At 40.0% G+C, this 17245-nt stretch overlaps 1 protein-coding gene across 2 annotated transcripts in view; it reads left to right on the top strand.

Moving 5' to 3' along the window:
• Positions 1-16410, top strand: part of sec24d (SEC24 homolog D, COPII coat complex component) — a 192640-nt gene extending 176230 nt beyond the window's left edge. For both annotated transcript variants that reach the window (XM_059988769.1, XM_059988768.1), the window contains exons 20-23: positions 3912-4091; positions 10111-10302; positions 14093-14182; positions 16270-16410. In XM_059988769.1, coding sequence (XP_059844752.1) covers positions 3912-4091; positions 10111-10302; positions 14093-14182; positions 16270-16410 — 603 coding nt within the window. The remainder of the gene's footprint in view (positions 1-3911; positions 4092-10110; positions 10303-14092; positions 14183-16269) is intronic.
• The last annotated feature ends 835 nt before the right edge of the window (positions 16411-17245 follow it).

Below are 17245 nucleotides of genomic sequence, written 5' to 3' on the forward strand. Positions count from 1 at the left end.
TCGAGGGGCCGAATGGTCTACTTCTGCACCTATTGTCTATTGTCTATTACATTCAGAAAATAGATAGGTTTTTCTTTCCTTGCATGGCTATGTGGGACACCTGCTAGACAAATATAAATGAGGGCTTGGATTTAAAATGAAATGGTCTTCAAATCATAGGTAGTGTGTATATTGGAATTCTCTTGACAAGTTGAAGTTAGCATTTCATGTTTCTTGTAGTTTGAGAGATCCTCAATATAGTAATTATGTACCTACATAAATTGTTATTAGCCTGAACCTCAAAATTTTGCATTCTAATGCATGATTGAAGTATTATTAATTCAGCTTGCTTACATGACTCTGTCATGAATGTGTTGCTTGTGCTGTAACATTGTGATTTTCAAACATTCAGTGACCAAGGCATTCAATTAGCAACTAAACTAGAAGAGGTATCAAGAATTTTAACCAATGTTCATGTAGCAAAATATTTACTTCTAAATTTCCTTTCATTACACTTATCCCTTTAAATTGGAATACAAAATGTTTATTGCAATAGTGGCAAACATGAAGATGACAAACAGCTGAGAAACTCTATCTGCAACAAATGACTTTAATTACTTAAATTTGTAAAATAATCCTGTAGACCAACAAAGCAAGATTGAACTCATTTGTCACATTTTTGCTTTTATGCCTCCTCTGCAGAAAATGCTTTGATGACATAAAGTAAATTCAACAAGTTTCTGTCCTTATAAGGGCATGGTAATAGTAGTTTCTGCAGGGATTTGGAATCAGAGTTGTCCTATTCCATATACAGAATTGTTTGCTTAACCATTGAAGGAAGTGGAATGTGAAGAAGAGTTATTAACTTAAAACTAAAATGCTGATTTTAGGTGAAATAATCAAGAGACTGTCATGAACAATTTCAGTGTTGACAAAAGACTGAATCTCTTTGAAATATAATAATGTAATATTTAATAAGTCTTACTGCTTAAAACAATATGACTGGTGGTTTGAAATATTCATTTATTAATTGTGGAAAAAAAGCCATGATAAATGATATTGAGAGCAGCTATTTGTTTCCAGCAAGTTCTAAGTAAGGTTTTGCACTGTATGAGTAGTTTTAATCTGTGGGTAAAATACTGAACCCAAACCTTGAGACGTTTACATTCACAATCGGATTACTCTGCATGGGCTTCAAGTATTTTAGGTAATCTGACCAAAGCAATTATTCACAATTGCATTGAAGTTTCAATTATATTCTACAATAAGACCATAAGACGCAAGAGCAGAATTAGGCCACTTGGTCCATCAACTCTGCTGACCATTATGACTGATTAATTATCCCTCTCAACCCTATTTTCCTGTCTTCTCCCTGTAATCGTTGACACCCTGACTAACCTAACAACCTCTGCTTTAAATATACACAATAATTAGACCTCCACACCTGTCCCTAGCAAGTAATTCTACAGATTCACGACCCTCTGACTGAAGAAACTCTTTCTAATTTCTGTTCTGAATGGACGTCCTTCTATTCTGAGGCTTTGCACTCTGATCCTAGACTCCCCCGCTATGGAAACATCCTGTCCATATCCACTCAGTTTAGGCATTTCACTATTCAATAAGTTTCAGTGAGATATCCCTCATTCTTCTAAACTCCAGTGAGTACAGACCTAGAGCCAACAAACATTCCTCATACATTAAGTAACCCTTCCATTCCTGGAGTCATTCTGGGGAACCTCCCCTCCGGTACCAGCAGTGCCATCTTTTATAAGATAAGGGGCTCAAAACTGCTCCTAATATTCCAAGTGCGAACTGACCAATGCGTCAGCATCATTTCCTTGATTTTATATTCTAGTCTTGTCAAAACGAATGCGAACATTGCATTTGACTTCCTTACCAGTGACTCAACCTGCAAGTTAACCTTTATGGAATCATGTACAAGGACTTCCAGGTCCCTTTACACCTCTGATTTTTCAATTTTCTCCCCATTTAGGAAATGGTCTGCACCTTTTTTCCTTCTACCAAAGTACATGACCATACAATTCCCTACACTGTATTCCATCTGCCATTTCTTTGCCCATTCTCCCAATCTGTCCTTCTGCTATCTCCCTGCTTCTTTAACACTACCTACCCCTCCACCTGTCTTTGTACTGTCTGTATACTTGGCCACAGAGCCATCAATTCCATCATCTAAATTGTTGACATATAAGGGGAAAGGAATTTGTCCAAATACAGACCCCTGCAGAAGACCACCTGTCACCAGCAGCCAACCAGAAAAGCTCCCTTTATCCCAATTGGCCTTCTGTCAATCAGCCAATCTGCTATCCATGCTGGTATCTTTGCTGTAATACCATGGCTCTTCTCTTGTTAAGCAGCTTCATGTGCAGGATCCTGTCGAGGGCCTTTTGAAAATCCAAGTAAACAATATCCACTGACTCTCCTTTGTCTATCCTACCTGTTACTTCCTCAAAGAATTCCAACATTTTTGTTAGGCAAGATTTACCCTGATAGGAAGCCATGCTGACTGTGGCCTGCTTTATCATGCACCTCCAAGTACCCTGAAACATTATCCTTAATAATGGTCTCCAACATCATCTCAACCTCTGAAGTCAGGCTGACTGACTTATAACGTGTTTTCTTCTACCTCCCTCCCTTCTTAAAGAGTGGATTGATATTTACAATTCTCCAGCAGTTAACTGTCCTCCTTGAATGTTATTTTCAATAATGAGGATTTTATACATAATAATGCAAAATAATTAACAACAGTTACAATACAGAATTTAATTGGACTGTGCATTTTTCAAGGGGGTACGAGGTTGGAATCCTTGGCTGTATATTTTGCACATGTAGCCAGACATAAAGTTGCTTTCTATTTCCCTGTTCACAGAACACAGCATAGGCACAGGCTCTTCAGCCTGCAATGTTACACCGAATCAATTGAATTAGTAACAAAAAGGGCAACTAAATTATTCCATCTGTCTACATAATATTCCTATCCTTCCATTTCCCTCACATTCATATTCCATTCTAAACATCTCTTCGAAGTAACTAATGTGTCTACCACTACCATCACTCCAGGCAGCCCATTCCAGGCTTCCACCACGCACTGTGTGAAAAAACAAAAATTGCCCCTGCATCTCCTTTGAAATACCCCATCTCACCTACTCTCTGGTATTAGACATTTAAACCTTGAGAAAAAGAAATTGTCTGTCTCCTCTATAATCTTATAAACCTCTATCAGGTCTCCCCTCAGCCTCCGACACTCTACAAAAAAACAACCCAAGTTTGTCCAGCCTCTCTTTGTAGCACATGTCCTCTAAACCAGGCAGCATGCTGGTACACCTTTTCTGTCCCCTCTTCAAAGCTTTGACATCCACCCTACAATGGGGGAACCAAGCTGAACCAGAACTCCAGATGCATCCTAACTAGAGTTTTATAAAGCTGCAACATAACTTCCTGATTTTTGAACTCAATGCCTTGACTAATAAAGGCAGGTATTCCAGCTGCCTTCACAACCGCCGTCAATCTGTGTAGCCTCTTTTGGCAGGCTGTGAACTTGGACCCCATGAACCCTCATCAACACTTAAGGATCGTGGCCTTAATATCGTACGGTGTCTTTACATTTGACCTGCCAAGTGCAAGACTTCACATTTGGCCGGGTTAAACTCCATCTGCCATTTCTTCATGTTCCACAAACGTCATCAGGCTACTTGCAGGTTATGTACTTATCTTGAACAGGCCTCAAAACACTGGTCTTTGCTAATTAAGAATATTAACAGTCTTACATGCAGGCAGATGTCATTCTGTTTTTCATGACGTGAATTATATCTATATTGTGAAGTAATTGTTGCTCAGTTAAGCAGAAGTAAAAGTCTGTGTTTTCATATAAAATTATGTTATTCATTTAAGGATGCTTTTGTATTGTCTGTCAGCTCATCCTTCCAGAGGCCATGAAGTTGCTGCCTGTCTACATGAACTGTCTCCTGAAGAATTTTGTTTTACTCGGGAATCCTGATGTTGCTACAGATGAGAGAACCTTTCAGCGGTTGCTGGTTACTTCAATGGATGTGGTTGGCACACAGTTCTTTTTCTATCCAAGGCTCATTCCCATCGTAAGTAAAGAGTTTCATTCAAACCACCTATTCCATCCCCCACGGGAAGGCGAGTTGTTTGGAATTGGCATAGCATCAGTCTATTGAATACCAATCCAACAGGGCTCTTCCAATCCTCAGTATTCAAACATGTTCAAGTGGATTCTCATTCAACCATAGACACATAGACAACTAAACAAATCTCATTCTTCTGCAATCAGGGCGCAAAACACAGCACACAGAGTCACACAAAATCACAGAATAGTATTAGCACAAGTCCCTGAGTGACAGGGCTTGAAGGCTGACATAAAGTGTGAGGTGGACATTTATGTGAGACAGTGTAATGTTACTGACACAACTCTAATAAAACAAACAGTCGTAGAACAGCAGCAATAAAAGATGAAAAGTGACCTGTACAGGATGAGAGTGTGTCTGTGTGTTGGGGGGGTGGGGGAGGGTGTGAGGCAGCTGGGCATTTAGACAGGGTATATAAATGTGTGGGTGGCAGCAGGGTTTTAGCCTAACAGCCCTGGTTTTTATGCCTTCTGTCTATAACAGCAGGAGGTCACAGAGATTGTGGGAAGGATAGCAAGCGTCTTTACTATCCTGGGGGCACATATATGTCCTCACTGGGGAAGGAGAGAGAGACCCTTATGATGTCACAGGGTCTTGCGATCTGGTGCATTGCATCAAAGAGTGCTGCCGCTCGTCAGGGCACTCTCAGTGGTCGGGGGGGTGGGGGGCAAGGAGTCTCACTTGCCTCAGAAAGTGGATGCACTGCAGTGCTGTCTTGGCTAAAGAGTTGGTGCTGCGGGACCAGGCAAGGTTTGATAGAATTGTTCACGACAAGAAACTTGGTGCTGCTGAATCTCCCCGTGGAAAAGCCATGGGAGTGCCGTAGGAAGCGGTCAGCCTGTACCCTCCTGAAGCTCACAGTCTCGTCTTTGCCTTGTCCATGTCGAGACTCAGGTTGTTAGTTTTATACCAGTCCGCAAGCTGCTCTAACTCCTCTCTGCATGCTGTTTCTTCACTGTTGCCATTGTGTCATTAGCAAACCTAATGATGTGATTTGGCAGTACAGTCGTGTGTTAGCACTGTGGAGCGGAGCCAGAGATGCTGCTGCCAATACAGACTGTCAGGAAGTTGATGATCCAGTTACAGGGGATGGATTGAAACCCAACATGGACAGTTTTCCCACCTGCTTCTGGCGTATGATTATATCGAAAGCAGAACTTAAGTCTATGAACTGCATTAGACCATAAGACATAAGAGCAGAATTAGGCCATTCAGCCCATCGAGTCTGCTCTGCCATTCCATCACGGCTGATCCCAGATCCTACTCAGTCCCATACACCTGACCTCTCACCATATCCCTTGATGCCCAGATGGATCAGGAAACGAACTTCGGCATTAAATATCCCCATAGACTTGGCCTCCACTGCAGTCTGCGTCAGAGCATTCTACAGATTCACTACTCCCTGGCTAAAACAAAATCCTCCTGACTTGTGTCTTATAAAGGCTCAGCAATATCTCCTTGCTTTTATATTCTATTCCCCTTGAAATAAATGCCACATTGTGTTTGCCTTCTTTACCACAGACTCAACCTGTAAATTAACCTTTTGAGTGTCTTGCACACAGACTCCTAAGTCTGTCTGCACTTCAGATGGATTTAACCTTCTCCCCATGTAGATAATAGACCGCAACACTGTATTTCCGTGGCCAAATTTTTATGCACATTCTTATAATTTGTCTAAGTCCTGCTGCAATTGCATTGCTTCCTCAGCACTGTCTAAGCCTCCACCTATTTTCGTATCATCAGCAAACTTTGCCACAAAGCCATCAATTCCGTTGTCCAAATCATTGACAAAAAGTGAAAAGTAGCAGTCCTAATACTGACCCCTGAGGAACACCCCTAGTCACCAGCAGCCTACCAGAAAAGGCCCCTTTAATTCCCACTCATTGCCTCCTGCTTGTCAGCCATTCCTCTATCCACGCCAGTACCTTTCCTGTATACAACAGGGTTTTATCTTGTTAAGCAACCTTATCAAATGTCATTTACTTGGATTTTCAGAAGACATCCACTACCTCTCCTTGTCCACCCTGCTTGTTACTTCATCAAAAAAAGTCTAGCAGGTTTGTCAGGCAAGATTTCCCTCTACAAAAACCATGATGACTTTGACTTACTTTATCATTAGTCTCCAAGTGCCTTGAAACCTCATTCTGGCATAACAAGCACAATTGTCCAGTTGGGACAGGGCTACGTAAAAGGCAAAGGCTATGGCATCATCGGTGGAACAATTTTGGGAATATACAAACTGGCAGGGTCCAATATGATCAGAAGGCAGGATTTAATGCAATTCATGACCAGCCGCTCAAAGCATTTCATTATATCTGAAGTCGACGCCATGAGGCATTGGGGCAGGATACAATCAGCATCTTGGGCACTGAAACCTACAGGTACAGTGGTCTGATCCAGGGAGGTGTTGGAGATGTCAGTGAGAATGTTCACTAACTGGCTGCACAGTCTCTGAGCACGTGGCCAGGTACATTGTAGGGCCCTGCAGCATTGTGTGGGTTGACCTGGGCTTCCTCACATCAGCAGTGGTTGTTTCTCAGAGATGTTGTTAAGCCTACATACAAAGTCAGGAGTCAGAAGTTTGAGGATGGTGGGACTAATGTTCTGAGTTGTGTACAATTCAATGTATGGAGTATTATAAGAAAGGTGGATGAGCTTGGGCATGGGTCAGCAGATGGAATTATGACATTATAGTCATTAGTGAGACTTGGCTGCAGGAGGGGCAGGACTGTTAGCTCAGTGTTCCGGGGTTTCGTTGTTTTGGATGTGATAGAGCGAGAGGGATTAAAGTGTGAGTGGTGGCATTGCTAGTCAGGGAAACTGTCACGGCAGTGTTCAGACAGGACAGACTGGAGAACTCATTTGCTGAGGCTATATGGGTAGAACGGAGGAATAAAAAAGGAATGACCATGTTAATAGAATTATATTATAGACCACCCAATAGTCTGCAGTGATTTAGAGGGGTAAATTTGGAGAGAGATCGTAGACTGTTGCAAGAAATGAGATTGTGACTTCCATACTGTCTGGGATAAAGTTTGTCAAATGTGTTCTGGTAAGTTTCCTGAATCATTACATAGAGGTTCCAACTAGAGAGACTGCGATACTAGATTTCCTATTAGGGAATGAGACAGGGCAGGTGATAGAAGTTTGTGTAGAGGAGCACTTCACAAGGCAGTTACAGGAAAGGATAGATTTCATCCTCAAGTTGAAATCCAGAATTGGAGAAAAGCCAATTTTGATGGTATCTGGAAGAGCCTGGCAAGTGTGGATTGGGACAGGTGCTTTTCTGGCAAAGGTCTGCTTGGTGAGTGGAAGGCTTTCAAAAGTGACATTTTGAGTGAACAGATTTTGAATATACCTGTCAGAACAAAAGGCAAGGATAACAGACTTGGGGAACCTTGGTTTTCGAGGGATATTGAAGCCCTGATTAAGAAGAAGGAGGTGAATAGCAGATAAATACAGCAGGGTACAAATGAGGTGTGTGAGGAGTATAAGAAATGTAAGAGAACACTTAAGAGGGAAATAAGGAGGCTTAAAGAAGGGATAAGAGTGCTCAGGCTGACAAGGTGAAGGAGAATCCCAGGGGCTTCTAGAAATAAATTAAGAGCAAAAGAATAGCAAGGAACAAAATTGAGCCATTGAAGATCAGCAAGGTCATTTGCATATATGTACACCTAGGATGCCTAAGACTTCTGCACAGTACAATATATCGGTTAAAATAGGAAAGTAATTGGGAAATAGAAATAAGAGTACTTAGCTTTGTATTAGCTCAGTAGTATTAAGTGTTACTTGGTAATTGGAAAGACATAATATATGGTACTGTGCAAAAGTCTTAGGCAACCTAGCTATATAAATATGCCTAAGACTTATGCATGGATCCCACAGAGACGGGTGAGAGCTCTTTAGGATTTTTTTCATCTGTACTTACTCGGGAGATGGACACAGAATCTATAGAACTACTACAAAAAGCAGTGAGGTCACAGACCGTATACAGATTATAGAGGAGGAGGTATTTACTATCTTGACATAAATTAGTTTAGATATATCCCCAGGACCTGACAAGGTCCTTCTTGTGGGAGGCTGGTACAGAAATTGCAAGGGCTGTAGCAGATATATTTAAAATGTCGTTAGCAACAGGTGAGGTGCTGGTGAATTAGAGAATAATTAACGTGGTTCCATTGTTTAAGAAAGCCTCTAAGAATAAGTCAGGAAATTGTAGGCAGGTGAGCCTAACGTCAGTAGTGGGGAAGTTATTGGAAGGTATTCTAAGGGATCAGATATATAAATATTTGGATAGGAAAGGACTGATTAGGGATAGTCAACATAGCTTTGTGCATGTGGTAGGTCACATCGAAATAATCTCATGAAGATTTTTAAGGAGGTTCCTGGGAAAGTTGATAAAGGCAAGGTGGTGGAAGTTGTCTGCGTGGACCTTAACAAGACTTTTGACAAGGTCTTGCAAGGGAGGTTGGCATTCAGGATGAGGTAGTAAATTGAATTAGACATTGGCTTTGTGGGAATGTGGAGAGTGACTTTCTGACTGGAGGCCTGTAACTAGTGGGGTGCCACAGGGATTGGTGCTGAGTCTGTTGCTATCTGTCATCTATATCAATGATCTGAATGACAAGACAGAAAACTGGATCAGCAGATTTGCAGGTGACACCAAAATTGGGGGTGTAGTAATAGTGCTTCAGTTCCATTTCTCTCACAGTGGAAATTCTATGTATACTAAGTCATGTAACACCATGGTCCTAAAAAACATTGTCTCATTTTTACTATGTTCTGTACCAGCAGTTATGGTCGAAATGACAATGTGACTTGGCTTGGCTTGACTTCTAGGTTTATACAGTACTGTGCAAGTCTTAGTCAGAAAAAGCAACTTTCATGACATATGTGAGTAATGATAAGCCTGATTCTTATATGATCTCTATTGTGGGCTGAGTGTGGGAAGAGGGCAGGGGTAGGGTGGGAAAAAGGAAAGGAAAGAAGAGGGGAGTGAATGGGAAGCACCAGAGAGACATTCTGTAATGATCAGTAAACCAATAGTTTGGAATCAAATGAGCTTGCTTGGTGTCTCAGGGCCAGATGTATATTCACCAGTGCCATACCCCTCCTCGGGCACTCCTTCTCTGCACCCTGTTTTCTAACCCTCCCATGGTGCTCCACCCTCGCCATTACCAACATCCTTTGCTCCCGCCAGATTTACAGTCTTGCTCTCTACTCTATATTGACAAATAAAGTATTATGCAAAAGTGTTAGGCACCCTAATCATTTATATGTGCCTAAGAATTTTGCACAGTACTGTATGTTAGCCAATAAATGAATACTTCAAAAGACAAAATCAACATACTCATAACGAATCATAAATGTTGGAAAGAACCAATGTACATTTTATTAAAGTGCCCAGCAGCAGTGCATGAGTCTTAGTAAGGTTTGAAGAAAGTTGTGAAGATGACCTTGAATGACAACATAGACTATTGGAACAACAACACACACAAAATGCTGGTAGAACACAGCAGGCTAGGCAGCATCTAGACTATTGGAGATTAGTTATAAGAATGGGTTGCACAAACTGGGCTTCCAGTCTCTGGGGATTGGTAAATGAAGGATATTCATAAGACTATTAAAGCAGCTGAACGAGCAAGTGAGAAACAGTTCGGCTTTGTAAGGAAATTTGAAATAAGGACACATCATTAGAATTATATCAAGATGAACTTTTCATGCAAAACTTAAGTGGAAATTAGGGACATGTTATCTCAAAGAAACTAATGAGAAGATTAACTAAAAATTTCAAAACTGCAGTCAATAGTCTTTTTCTTAGACAAGATTACTATAGAATCTCGAACTAAGGCAAATATAGTTATCCTGCACTTCAGCAGCAATTCTGTTTTATGGTTTAATAGGTTCGGGAGGCTTAATGGCCTCTAACAATAACACAACTGAACACTTGTCCTTTTCATGACAGCACAAAATGGATGTAAACAGTGAAGACATTCCGGCAGCTGTCCGTTGCTCAGAGGAACGTTTAGAAGATGGAGGAATATTTTTATTGGCAAATGGAATAAATATGTTTCTGTGGCTGGGATTGAACTCACCACCTGAACTGATTCAAGGCATTTTTAATGTACCCTCCTTTGCACATATCAACACTGAGTTGGTGAGTAATGTATGAAAAGTCATTAAAATATATATACAGTATATGACATAACTAACAAAAAGTTATTTATCCCTCCCTCATTGGCTAAACCAAATTATCTTCTTGGAGGGAATGTATTACAAAAATGATATGTAGTAACTTTAATAATACTTGTAGAAGTTAGTCAGAACGTGTCTATTAGCTGAGAATCTGCAATTTTAATCATAGATGCAGGGGCTGGGGATCTCCTTGGAGTGTTCTCACCTTCCCACTGCCCCCCACCCCATCCCGTACACAGACCAAAAAGCATGGAAAACATTCCATATACAGATAAGCAAAATAAAGTTGTAATTTCAGCAGCCTTATTTTGGCAGAGCGGAAGCAGTTCATGAAAATCCTATACCAATAGCATTATAAAGCCCATGGCTTGTGGCTCAGCTGAATTCTTGTTATAACCAAGCCTCATTGCTTCATCTGAATTCTTGTCCATATGCATGTTCTCATCAGCAAAATGTTGTCCTTAATTAATCCAGCAGTGAAATGAAATATTGCTGATAGTCCCTCAACTTGCATGTCCATGATTTTAGTGTGAATGGGGATACAAAGTGCTTCACAGAAGAAGAATAAGAAATGGAGACATTGAGGTGGGAAAGGAAAATTAGAGTTGATTGAAAACTTCTGAAGAGTTCATAAACTCATTTAAGAATACATTTCAAGGAAGACAGAGCAGACAATTAGTACCCACCTACATTTGGAAAACATGGTGGGTTTTTCCTTTGCTTCAGGGCATGAGTGAAGCACTTGAGTGCTTTTTGGTACTGGTTTCTATTGCCCCACCCCTTCCCAAGATTTATTTGACTAACCTTTCACATTGGTGTCAGATCTCTCTTTACTACGGACCTGGACCTCTGGATTACCACAGGCTCTACTGATTCTCACAAATCTTTTGGGGTGCAAGTATTCTGCATGAGCAGAAATTAGGAGATTTTAGCAAGCTCAGAAACAATCTCGGTGACCTTGTGGTAACTTCTACTTTACAAAAGACCACTCGACAATTTCATGGCCAAAAGAACATCTTTATCTGGGACGGAAAATTATATTTACAATACAGAGGCTTTCAGGTAACCCATACAGCCTGGTGGTGGAACTATATACAATGCCTACCGGGAGTAAAACCCCGGCGACCCGGAACCGGCCTCTCGTTACCAACAGCTTCTGATTAGTATTAACTTACTTTTAATAATACATTACAACAGACCTTGTCATCCTTCCTGGTGATTTTTTAAAATTCAATGTCTCTTTTATTGACTTCAGTATTTAGATTGCTAAACTGTGGAAGTATATTGCACTCACATGACAGGAATTGTCAGATGTTTCCTTTACTCATGCACGCAAGAGGGAAACAACAGAGAAGAATTTTTTTGAGGAGAAATTATGTTGCTTTTATTGAGAGAAGTTGTAGTTGTTTCTGTGCCATTTAAACAGACTGGTCATTGAGTATTCTGTTAGTTTAAAAATAGCTATTGAAAAAAATAGTAGAACAGATCCACAGGTTAAAGTCCTGACCGGAACATAGTCAACTTTGAGGATCTAGTGGGGATGACTGGGTAACTTTATTTAAAGGCAAAGGAACTGTTGGCACGTTTTTAAGAGTTTAAGGGGCAACCTGCTCCCATTAGAGTGAAAGGTAAACATACCAGGTTCAGGGAACCCTGATTGACGAGAGATATTGTGGCTCTGGTAAGGAAAAGGAAGGTAGCACACAGTGACTTTAGGCAGCTGGGTACAGGTGAATCCCTCAACAAATATAAAAGGTTTAAGAAAAGAGGAGAGGGAATTCAGGCTAGCACAAAGAGGGTATAAGATGGAATTGGCTGGAAGGGTCAAAGATTATCCCAGAGGCTCTTAAGTTATATTAACTGGAAAAAAGGTGACTAGGTCCTTTTAAAGATCATCAAGGTTGCCTATGAGTGGAGGCACAGGAATTGGCTAAGACTTTCATTAGGTATTTCTCCTAGTGTTTACTAAGGAAAATATGGATATCAAGCAAATGAGGGTAATATATAGTGAGGTTTGGATAATATACATTTAAGAGGAAGGAGGTATTGCAGCCTTTAAGTATGTTAATGTGGGCAAATCCCCAGGGCCTGACTAAGTGCACCCCTGGACCTTATGGAAGGCCAAGGAGGAAATCACAGTAGCCCTTGTAGAGATAGTTGCTTCATCATTAGTCATTAGCAAGGTTTCAGAAGACTGGAGGGAAGCTAATGTTGTTCCATTGTTCAAGAAGGGTAGCAATATCAGGCCAAGAAGCTACAGACTGTTGAGTCTGACTTCAGCTATTAGCAGAGCTATTAGAAGTTAGCAGAGGAAATTTGGGGACAAGATCTTCTGTCACTTGAATAGTCAAGGCCTGATCAAGAATAGTTAGCTTGGTTTTGTGCACGAGGCCATGTCTGAGGAATCCTTTGGAGTTTTTTGAAGGAGTAACTAAGAGGATAAATGAAGGTACAGCAATGGAAGTTGTCTATATGGACTTCAGTAAGGCCTTTTACAGGTTTCCACATGACAGGCTGAGCTGGAAGATTAAGTCGCAAGAGTCTGCGAGGTGGTTTCAGATCAGCAAAGGTGATGGTTGAAGTTCAGTTCTGTGACTGAGGGCCTGAGTCTGGCATGGTGCTCTAGGAGGCAGTGTGGGGTGTTTATTATTCTTTGTTTCTCTAAATGATTTGGATATGAATGTATTTGGGATTATTACAAGCTTACTGATGCAGCTAAATTAGAAAGTATTTTTGATAGTGAATTGCAAAGAGATCTTGAGGAAGGGAACATCTGAGATTACGCATTTTGGATATTTAAACTAGGATAGACTTAATACAGAGAATGGAAGGGTACTAACTAGTATTGTGAAACAAAGAGACCTCTGAAAGTGACCACACAAGTAGAGAGGTTCACTGTGCTGGCCTTCATCAGTCAGAGCATTGAGCCTAGAAGTAGGGAAAGTATTTTGTAGTTATACAAGTTATTGGAGAGACCAAACTTGGAATATTGTGTACAGTTTTGGTGGCCCTGTTATAAGGAAGATGTTGTCAAGCTGGGGAGGGTGCTGCCTGAGCTACAGAGACAAGTTAGAGATACTGGACTTGTATTCCCAGGAGTTCAGGGCAATGAGGCACGACCTCACAGAAGGTTATAAAATCATGACGTGTGTGGATAAGGTGGACAGTCATATTCCTTTGTATAGGGTTGCATTGTTCAGAACTAGAAGGGACAGATTGAAGATAAGAGGGGAATTGTTTAAAAGGGACCTCTGGTAGTGAGCACCTGAAGTGAGCTGCCAGAGGAAGTGGTTGAGGTGAGTACAATTGCAATATTTAAGAAGCATTTGGATAAGTATGTGGAAGGAGAGAGATTTGGAAGATGGTTGCCATAGAACAGTTGGACCAAAGGGTAAGTTTGGCCCAACTAGTCTATGAGTAAAGTTATTGAACAGTAGACTACATGCCCTGAATTATACACCCCTCCCTTCCAACACATTGGCTGGTACTGTCTTGTTCAATAAATAGTTCGTTGACTCTCATGGTCGGATAACATTCAAGCATTAGAAATACAGGAGTATGTGGGGAAAAACTTATGTTATATCTGCCATAGTGTTTCATTTCAGTTTTTTTGTCTTGCACAGTGTATAGACAAGTAATGATTAACACTAAAGTCAGAAGCAAAATGAGGGGTTCACACTCAATTTAACTGTAGACAATCACTTGGAAAATCTGCTCAATCTTTTGACCTTTGAATATTCACTTCCTTGCAGACAAAATTACCGGAACTGGACAACCCATGTTCAAAGAAGATTAGGATGATCATTGACAATATAAGAAGCCAGAGCCCTTATTCCATGAAAGTAAGCAGAAATGTTAAAGTTTATGTTTTTTGTTCAGATTTTTTCAGATCTCTTATAATTATTGATTTCTTATTCCAATTGATGGTTTTAAGTTATGTTACCTACCAGTGCATTAACTCTACCCTTCAGTACAGACTTACACTGTGCCCCAAAAGTTTAAATGATAAAAGGTGAGATTGCAATAGGCAGAGCCAATACTAGCCAACTAAGTCACATTTCCAAACCCAGCTGAATTGATTAATAAAAAAGTAATTTGAAATACTTTGGCATCATTGACCTCAATTATAATATTTACATGCTTGAGTGGAGGAGGCAGCATGCATTCCTCACTAGATGAAGTTTTAGCTGAAGAGGACTGGAAGATGATAAACTTTTTGCTTTGCTCGAGGATAAGAAATAAAAGGAATGTTTAAGTCTTCCCCTAGCCTGGACCCCTGACTTCCCTGAAATGTGACACATCTACCTTACTACTGAGGGATCCCCAAATTTCTGTAAATTGTAGTTTCCTACCTAAGGTGGCCTCTTAATGACTGGATTCCAATATTCTTGAATATTTGTTGGGAATGTGCTAGAGATTAAATTTGACTCTTCGAAGATGGTAAGCAAATTAATTATCTATATTCCACTACTAAAATAAATGCTTTATTTCTGTATCTGGTTTTGACTTGTCTCCAAATGGTTAAAACCACATGCAGTCTGTACAATAGGGGTCAATCATACTTGTCAATGTTGCACTCTTCGCATCAGAGTCCTTTTGCTATATAAATAAAATAGGTGAGCAGGACACACAAACAATGTTGGGGAATATTGTCTTATTTAGGCAGATCTGGCCCCAGGTCATGAGACTTAAGCAGGGAGAAATGTCAGCTTTGAAGGGTCTTGGCCTGAAACGTTGACTGCTCATTTCAATGGATGCTGTCCGATCTGCTGAGTTCATCCAGCTTGTTTGTACATCTTGGGCTTTCTTTCTAACTGGGCAAAATCTGTCAGGAGGTAGAACCTGGGACAGGAAGCTCTGAAGATGATACTATTTTATCCACCAAGTTTATCTGGGGGTCCGGAATTTCAAAAGGTTCCTCCAGGTTTTGTGCCTCTCATTTGTAATATATAAACCTATATTATGGGTTCCAATATATCAGGCTGTGATGCAACCAGTCAGTATATTCTCCACTGTACATCTATAGAATTTTGTCAAGGTTTTAGATGATATACTGAATTTTCACAGACTTCGAAGAAAGTAGAGACATTGCCATGCCTTCTTGGAAACGGCACTTATGTGCGGACCCAGGACAGATCTGCTGAAATTATAATGTCAAGGAATTTTAAATTGCTGACCCTCTCCACCCTCTGATCACCTCTGATCCATGTACAGTGAAGATGAGAACTGGCTCATGGACCCCTTTCCTTACCCCATCATCAATAATCAACTCTTTGGTTTTACTGACGTTACGTGAGAGGTTGGCATCATTTAGCCAGATTTTCAATCTCCCTCCTATGTGCTGATTTGTCACTCCCTTTGATCCAGCCAACAACAATGGTGTTGTCAACAGACTTAAATATGGCATTGGAACTGTACTTAGCCAGACAGTTATAAGTATAAAGCAAGTAGAGTGGAAGGCTATACACACAGTCTTGTTGTGCACCAATGCTGATGGTGATTGTGGAAGTGTTTCACTAGGCTTTAGTATTTCCAGGATATATTCCCTTCAATATAAGTCAAACTCAGAGATTTTAAAGAAAATACTTGAAAAATCTATTTTTAAATATTTACACTGTGCCCTATAATGTTTGCATTTTAATTATTAGAACTAATTTACATGGTGTATAACAGTTTCTAGATGTGCTTGAAATGTCCCAAATTCAAAATTTGTTAAAAATTCTTTGTTGTTATCTCTCAATTTTAATCTGGATGTTCCAAGTTAAGCTTTCTTGATTTTTTAAGCAAAATTAAGATGTAACATTCCTTTCAGAAAAAAATGATATTCATACTGTTACAAATTCATATCATGTCACAGTGAATTGAATGTTTTCTACAAATTCTGCAGCCCAAAGTTTTAGGTTTGATTGTCTCTTCTTTTCATCTACAGCTGATAATATTAAAGCAAAAAGAAAAATCAGAGGGGATTTTCAGGCAGTTCCTAGTAGAAGATAAAGGGATCCATGGAGGAGCTTCTTACGTGGATTTCCTCTGTTATGTACACAAAGAAATCCGTCAACTTCTCACCTAAGACCTGCCTCAACCGACTGCAAGCGATGCCTTATCATTCACCGTTACAAGAGAAAGGGAAAGCAAGAACTGCACAAGTTTAAATTATAAATCTTTTAATTTTGCAACTTTTGTTGACAGCACTTGAGTTTTCTTAAGAGGAAAACTATTTTGAACTTACCAGAAATCTAATATTTACTGTTTTATAGTAACTCTATACTTTTAGTGGAAGTATCACTGATAATAAAACAGTTGGCATTATTGCATTCAGTTTATAATGTATAGAACTGATGGTATTCAGTACTCTCAGCTGTTTATGTTATCACGTTGGATTTCAGTTATTGTCCTTTCACTGATGTATCAAGAACATGGACAGTAACAAATCACATTTTGCTACCCAGAAATAAATCCTTCAGGTGTTTTATTGTTAAATGTTTCATCCTGCCAACAAATGAGTGGTCCTAGTGTGTAGCAAGGGAAAGCAGAGCAATTTGGTAAGTCTGGCTACAAAACCTGCTATTAAGTAAAGTACCCTCTTTGTAAGTATTGATGTCAGTTGCCAAAGATAATGGCCAACAATTGCTGCAGGTGCTCTTTATAAATCCAAAACTTTTAATATTCTTAGCAAGATGTAGTGGAAATACAGTGGACCAAAACCAGAGAAAATCTACTTTTTTATTTTTTGTATTTAATTAATTAAATCAAGCATGTCTTTCTTTCATGGATGCAAAGCTATAAGAAGAAACAATGAATGAATCACAGTTCTGAATTGCCTGCTTACTGTGGACATTGCTCTGTCTTGTCAGTGTGCTTAGACTGTCTGAATAATTATTATTGGATATGATGCTGAATTTACT

The sequence above is a fragment of the Hypanus sabinus genome, chromosome 14, assembly GCF_030144855.1.
Source record: "Hypanus sabinus isolate sHypSab1 chromosome 14, sHypSab1.hap1, whole genome shotgun sequence".
Classification (NCBI taxonomy): Eukaryota; Metazoa; Chordata; class Chondrichthyes; order Myliobatiformes; family Dasyatidae; genus Hypanus; species Hypanus sabinus.